Source organism: Nicotiana tabacum, chromosome 17 (genome assembly GCF_000715075.1).
Source record: "Nicotiana tabacum cultivar K326 chromosome 17, ASM71507v2, whole genome shotgun sequence".
Taxonomy (NCBI): Eukaryota; Viridiplantae; Streptophyta; class Magnoliopsida; order Solanales; family Solanaceae; genus Nicotiana; species Nicotiana tabacum.
Window position 1 is genome coordinate 137687053 of NC_134096.1, and position 6628 is coordinate 137693680.

General features: G+C 35.5%; 1 protein-coding gene across 1 annotated transcript; it reads left to right on the top strand.

The window, feature by feature from the left end:
• The first annotated feature begins 2472 nt into the window (after positions 1–2472).
• LOC107779054 (isovalerate--CoA ligase AAE2-like) lies at positions 2473–5174 on the top strand. Its single transcript, XM_075235911.1, has 2 exons — positions 2473–2821; positions 4105–5174. The coding sequence occupies exons 1-2, from the start codon at positions 2473–2475 to the stop codon at positions 5172–5174; spliced, it is 1419 nt and encodes a 472-aa protein (XP_075092012.1).
• The last annotated feature ends 1454 nt before the right edge of the window (positions 5175–6628 follow it).

Consider the following 6628-nt stretch of genomic DNA (forward strand, 5'->3'; position numbering starts at 1 on the left):
TCAAGTTAGAGTTAACTTGAAGTTGTCGCAACATCTAGTGGCTAGTTGCCACAAAGAGTTAGAGGTAATCCTTAGGTTTACAAAGAGTTTTGTAAATGCTATTTTTGGCTGAGTGATTTAGTGAAGTGTTGGAAAAAATCCTACTAGGTAGTAGGTCATGGTTTTTTCACCTTTTGAGTCAGGTGTTTTCCACGTAAAAATATTTGTGTTCTTTACTTTCCGCATTTATTATTCTACAACAGTTGTATAAGGAACACATAGAAGAACCATGTCCTTCTATAATCTGTGCACGCAAAAAATTGGACACCACACAAATCACCCCTCTTATGTGGTATTGAAATACAAAACATCAATATGATTGAGTAAGAAATTTAGTATTACATTCATATCCGTTCATGGTCATTCATAGTTAGCGTTATGATGAAAATTGAAAGCATATAAAAAGTTGACTTTAAATATATTCACTGGTGCTCTTATTGATATCTTTCAAAGAATATGAGAACTGAAAATGGTTTTTATCATTTATGGGTGAAACTTATTTACCTTTATAAATTACAAATATTGTCAACTGTTATTCAATCTCATTTCCTTCAATTAACAGCAAGAGTTTGCTGTCAATCTCTGATAAAAATATCCCAAAAAACATTCACTGCAGAAAAAATTGAAATTAGCTACCACTATCAAAATATCCCAAAAATCGAAATTTCCGACTAAAAATTATTGTCGGAAATTTCTGACGGAAATATCAAAAAAATATCAAGTATGTATTTTTAAAAACTTTTCGACCATATTTCTGACCAAATCGGTCGCAACTTTTGACGAAATTTAGTTTGACTTGTTTGACTTCATTTTCGACTAATTTGGTCGGTAGTTTTTTTAAAAAAAGAAAAAATTAAAATGACAATTCCGACCGATTCGATCGGAATTTTTTTTAAAAAACCCTACCCGACCCCGTCCCCAAAAACAGAACTTCTCTTTTCTTCCTCCTTCTATCATCCTCCTCCTCTCTCCCTCTCATCCTTCTCCCTCGTCCCCAAAAACTTGCCCTTTAAATGTACTCTCTCTCTCTCTCTCTCTCTCTCTCTCTCTCTCTCTCTCTCTCATTTCCTCCTCCCTTCTCCCTCTCTTTCCTCCTCCCTTTTCCCCTTAATTATTTTTAATATGTTTTGCAGCAGTGGTTCTCCGCGCGGCAGCGGCAGCGGCTCAATCGACTTCTCCGATATTTTTTCCGTCAAGGTAAGTACTTCGTTGACATATATATCTTGTTTTCTTTGTTAAATTTTTAGTAATTTTCTATATATGAATATCCTAGCTAGTTGAAGTAGGTATGGTTGAAATTTTAGGGATTTTAATTTTTAATGATACATAATATAAAGCAAAAAGAGAAGAATATGTTGAATTAGGTATGGTTGAAATTTTGGGTTAAAGAATATGTTAGGAAATCCTAAATCTAATTTTGAATATGTTAAAAATATGTTGAATTAGTATTTGATTAACTTAATTATTTTTGAAATAAAAAAGGTGACATGTTGGCATAAAGTAATTGAGAACAACGATAGGAAAGAAGGAAAACAAACTCACTTTCACTTCCAACAGTAATTATATTAACTAGTTATAGTTTAAAGCTTTGGTGTAAAGTTTGTTGTACTAGGTTCATTGTTGCTTGTTAGTTTTATTATTAGAATGATATTAAATTTAAATTTTTTCAATTTTAACATTAAAATTAATTTGTAAATTTGAGAAATCATTAGTTAATTTGGATTATATGAACATTTGGTTTATTAATATTAGTTTGTTTACATAATAATTATGTTTTCATTTCAGGAAGATTATCATAAAAGGGTGGAAGAATGGCAACAAACTCAACCTCTTTCAACTCAACCAACACATGATGATATGGCTTCATTGTGGACAGAGGCAGCGGGTGGAGTAAACAAAGGCAGAGTTTACGGACTTGGAGTACGTCGACCTACAGGTCATCTAAACCCACTCTTAGCCAATTCTTCTTCTTCTCAAAATCAAGAATAGATGGAACATATGAGAAAAGAAATTCGTGATTTGAAGCAACACTTGGACTCCCAAACCCACTCTTAGCCATTTTCCAGTAGTGACACCCTCGTTGACAACACTTTTTACAAGCTGTCAAGAGGAGGCATTCGGACATTATTTGGATTTGTAGTGGAAAAAAGCATTTGAAAGTGAAGTTGTGTAATTTGGACATAAATTTCACTCGGAAAAAAGTTAAATTTTGTGAGTGAAACTATTAGATCTTGTGAAGTTGCATGCTTTCGTATCTTAATGCATTGCGCCAATAGTCATAAGTTGCTGTTCTTTTAGTCACAAACTGCTGTAATTTTAGAGGCATAGTTACATGCTTTTGCACCTCTAATTTATGCATTTATAATTTCACTTCCCTGAGATAATCCCTCTCGAATTTTTTTTTCATCTGATCCTTTTTCTCTCATCTTAATCATGAATCCTTTCTTCAATATTCCAAAATTCAGTGGGTGGTTCTATGCACTCAACAGAGTTCGAGTTCACCCTACTTTGAGTCAGAGTCCCCGTTATATGTGCCAAATTAGTGAGAATAATCTTGAAACTCACCCATGGCAATCCAAAGAGGGCCTAACGAGATGTTCTGCAAATTATTTTCCTTTGACACCAATTAGTTTCTTGGATAGAGCAGCTAAGGTTTTTAGAGACAGAACTTCAGTAGTGTATGGCTCTTCTGTTAAATACACTTGGGAACAGACTCATAACGGGTGTTTAAAGCTGGCTTCTGCTCTCTCTCAGTTGGGAATTTCTCGTGGGGATGTTGTAAGTTTCTTGTAACTAAAAGATTTCTGCTTATGACAGGAAATTTGTATGTGTAAGATAGTATTTTTCCTTATGCGCATTTCATAAAGAAAGGAAATTTGGATGATAATAACGAGAGCCTAAGAATTTGTGTTTGCCAAATAGGTTGTCCTTTTGTCATCAGCTTAACAGTCCATCTTATGAAGTGACAAGTTTCTCAATGGATGTCAATATAATCTTTAACCCCATCTAACTATTTTTTTTGGAACACTCTTAACAGTTTCATAGATTAGACAAATACTCTTTCATACTTGGAGTAGGAGAAAATTAGCTGGTTAAGGTAGTAATAGTTGACTAGGTTCACACTTTTTGTTCTTTAAAGTAAATCCATTCCCTTTACAAATATTAACTAGCTAGATTCATGTAGTGTTGTATCCTGCGTGTCTTATAGCCCGTTTGGCCAAGCTTCTTTTGAGGCAAAAACACTTTTTTTTGGTCCAAAATGCTTTTTTCTCAAATTAAGTTGTTTGGCCAAACTTTTGAAAGGAAAAAAAGTGCTTTTGAGAAGCAGAAGCAGTTTTGGAGAAGCAGAAAAAATAGCTTATCTCCAAAAGCACTTTTTTGAAAAACACTTTTGAAAAAAATACACTTAGAAGCAGTTTTTTAAAGCTTGGCCAAACACTAATTGCTGCTCAGGAGTACTTTTCAAATTAATTAGCCAAACACAAATTGCTTCTTGCCAAAAGTACTTCTTAGAAAAACACTTTTGAGAAAAAATAATTCTCAAAATAAGCTGATTTTTGCATCTTGGCCAAACGGGCTATTACTCTTGATCATGTGGGATATAAAAACAAGGGGAGTGGATCATTTTCCTCAATCTGAATTGGTGTTTGTCTTTGCGCATGTGAAGTTTTCCTTTTGACTTCTTTTGGTAGATGTTGCTCGTGAAAGTAGAACATTCCATGTTGTTGCCATCCCCATTTAGCTAGACGATCTGCCACTTCTAAGGTTCACTTGAACATTCCATGTTGTTGCCATCCCCATTTAGCTAGACGATCCGACAAAAAACAGTTCTTTGGTGCACTGCTCAACTGAAAATGCTTTATTTGATCAAATGTGTTTTGCTTATTCTTTTTCTTCATGGGTGTGTTTGGTACGAAGGAAAATATTTTTCGGAAAATGTTTTCCAATTTTCTAATATTTGGTTAACTTAAATATTTTGAAAAATATTTTACATATTTACTCTATCAAAAAGGATGTAAAACATTTTTCAAAACTCTTACCTTCTCTACCCTATTCCCCCATTAGTGTATGAAACTCTTCTGGCAACTGGAAACAATGATTTTGCTATAAGGTGGCCATTAAGTGAATTTGACCCTATTAGTGTTAACTATACTTCTGGGACAACACCACGGCCTATAGGAATTGTTTTCAATCACAGAGGTGCATATCTCAGTGCAATTGCTTCTTCTTTTATTCATGAGATGGACTCAATGCCTACATATCTTTACACACTACCAATGTTTCACTGCAACGGATGGTGCCTTGTTTGGGTTTTGGCTGCACTTGGTGGCACTAATATTTGCCTAAGACACGTCTCTACAAAGGACATATTTGATAACATATCCCTCCACAAGGTCACACATATGAGTGCAGCACCAACAGTCCTTAATATGATTGCAAATTCACCCCCAAGTGATCGAAAATCACTTTCTCACAAGGTTGACATAATGACAGGTGGTTCACCACCACCTCCGGATATCCTTTCCAAGATGGAGGAGTTAGGATTTTCCGTATCTCATCTATATGGGCTCACGGAAAATGGTCCCTGTACATCTTGCCTTTGGAAGCCAGAGTGGGAAACTTTACCTCCCGATAAAAGATATGTTCGTAAAGCAAGACAAGGAGTGCCACACTTTTCGATGCAGGAGGTTGATGTAAAAGATACTCCCACAATGGAGCGGGTGCCAAAAGATGGTAAGACTATGGGTGAAATTATGTTTAGGGGGAACACCGTGATGAGCGGATACTTAAAAGATCTTAAAGCAATAGAAGAAGCGTTTAGACGTGGATGGTTTCATAGTGGTGATCTTGCTGTGAGACATCCAGATGGATATATCGAAGTGAAGGATCGTATCAAGGATGTTATAATCTCGGGAGGTGTAAATATTAGCTCTGTTGAGGTGGAAAGAGTTTTGTGCAGTCATCCTGCTGTCCTTGAAGCAGCTGTAGTAGCAAGACCAGATGATCATTGGGGGCAGACACCTTGTGCATTTGTGAAGTTGAAGGAAGGATTCAACGTTGATGCTCAAGAAATAATCAGCTTCTGTCGAGATCATTTACCTCATTATATGGCACCTCGGACTGTCATTCTCTAAGATCTGCCAATAACTTCTACTGGAAAAGTACAAAAGCTTATCCTAAGGGAAAAAACAAAGGCTTTGGGCAGTCTTTCTTAAATCAAACAAAACAGCAGTCCTCTCTATGCATCATTTGAAGCTAAGAAATATTTCCACTGGTTTTACTGGTTTTTCAACTATGCTGATACAAGTGCTAAAAAGTCTTGTGCAGCTTTGTGTTATGACCACAAAACATCAGGTGTCATGCATGACCTAGTAAAACAAATCTTGAACGATGATAAATCAGACAGTAAAAAAGAAATCTATCAAAAGAGACACAAATATTTAACGTGGTTCGGCCAATTGACCTACCTTCACGGGCGGACATGAACAATCCACTATAATAAAAAAAATACAAAATATCGAGAGAACAACCTCACGAAGAGTCAAACACAAGTGACACACTAACACTTATCCCGTAAAGTTCTCCCCCTAAACACGACTTTCAAACCCCATATAACTACATTGTGGATGTTACTGAATGAGAATGAAGGATTCTCAATTTATAGAAGTCGAAATCTTTTCCTAAAAGAAAATGGACTAGCCAAATATGAGAGATTTATAATTTTCTTCTACAAAAAGGAAAACCCAATTATGGTAAATAGTTTGCCCTTTCGTGCAACAGATAGAAAAAACCAAATATAGTAAAAAAATTAAGACAACACCTAACAATTCTCCCCCTTGGCCTAAATTTCCTGACAAAATAATTTTAATCCATCTTCTTCACATAACCTTCAATATGTCGCATCTCCAAATCCCCACCACAAAATTTGTCTCAATGTGAGTAGTACTCCAATCAAATTTCTCAGACAAAAATCATGATTACCGTCAAATATGTTACGACTAGAACTAAACCCGCCAAGATGAACCTTGCTCTGATACCACTTGTTAGGACCGAAATTATCAGGTGTCATGCGGGAGCTAGTAAAGTAAACCTTGAACGACGATAAATCAGACAACAAAAGAGATATATACCAAAAGAGACACAAATATTTAACGTAGTTCAATCAATTGGCCTACGTCCATGGCGGAGATGAGCAATCCATATAAAAAGAGAGTACAAAATATTGAGAGAACAACCTCACGAAAAGACAAACACAAGTGACACACTAATACTTGTCCCGTAAAGTTCTCCTCCTAAACACGACTCTCAAACCCCTTACGACTACATTGTGCATGCTGTTGAATGAGAAGGAAGGATCCTCAATTTATAGAAGTCCAAACCTTTTCCTACAAGAAAAAATGACTACCAAAATATGGAAGAATTATAATTTTCTTCTACAAAAAGAAAAACTCAATTATGGTAAATATATTGTCCTTTCCTTCAAGAAATAGGAAAACCAAATATGGTAAGAAAATAAGGACAACCCCTAATAATTCTCCTCCTTAGTCTGAATTTTCTGACAAAATAAATCTGATCCACCTTCTTCACA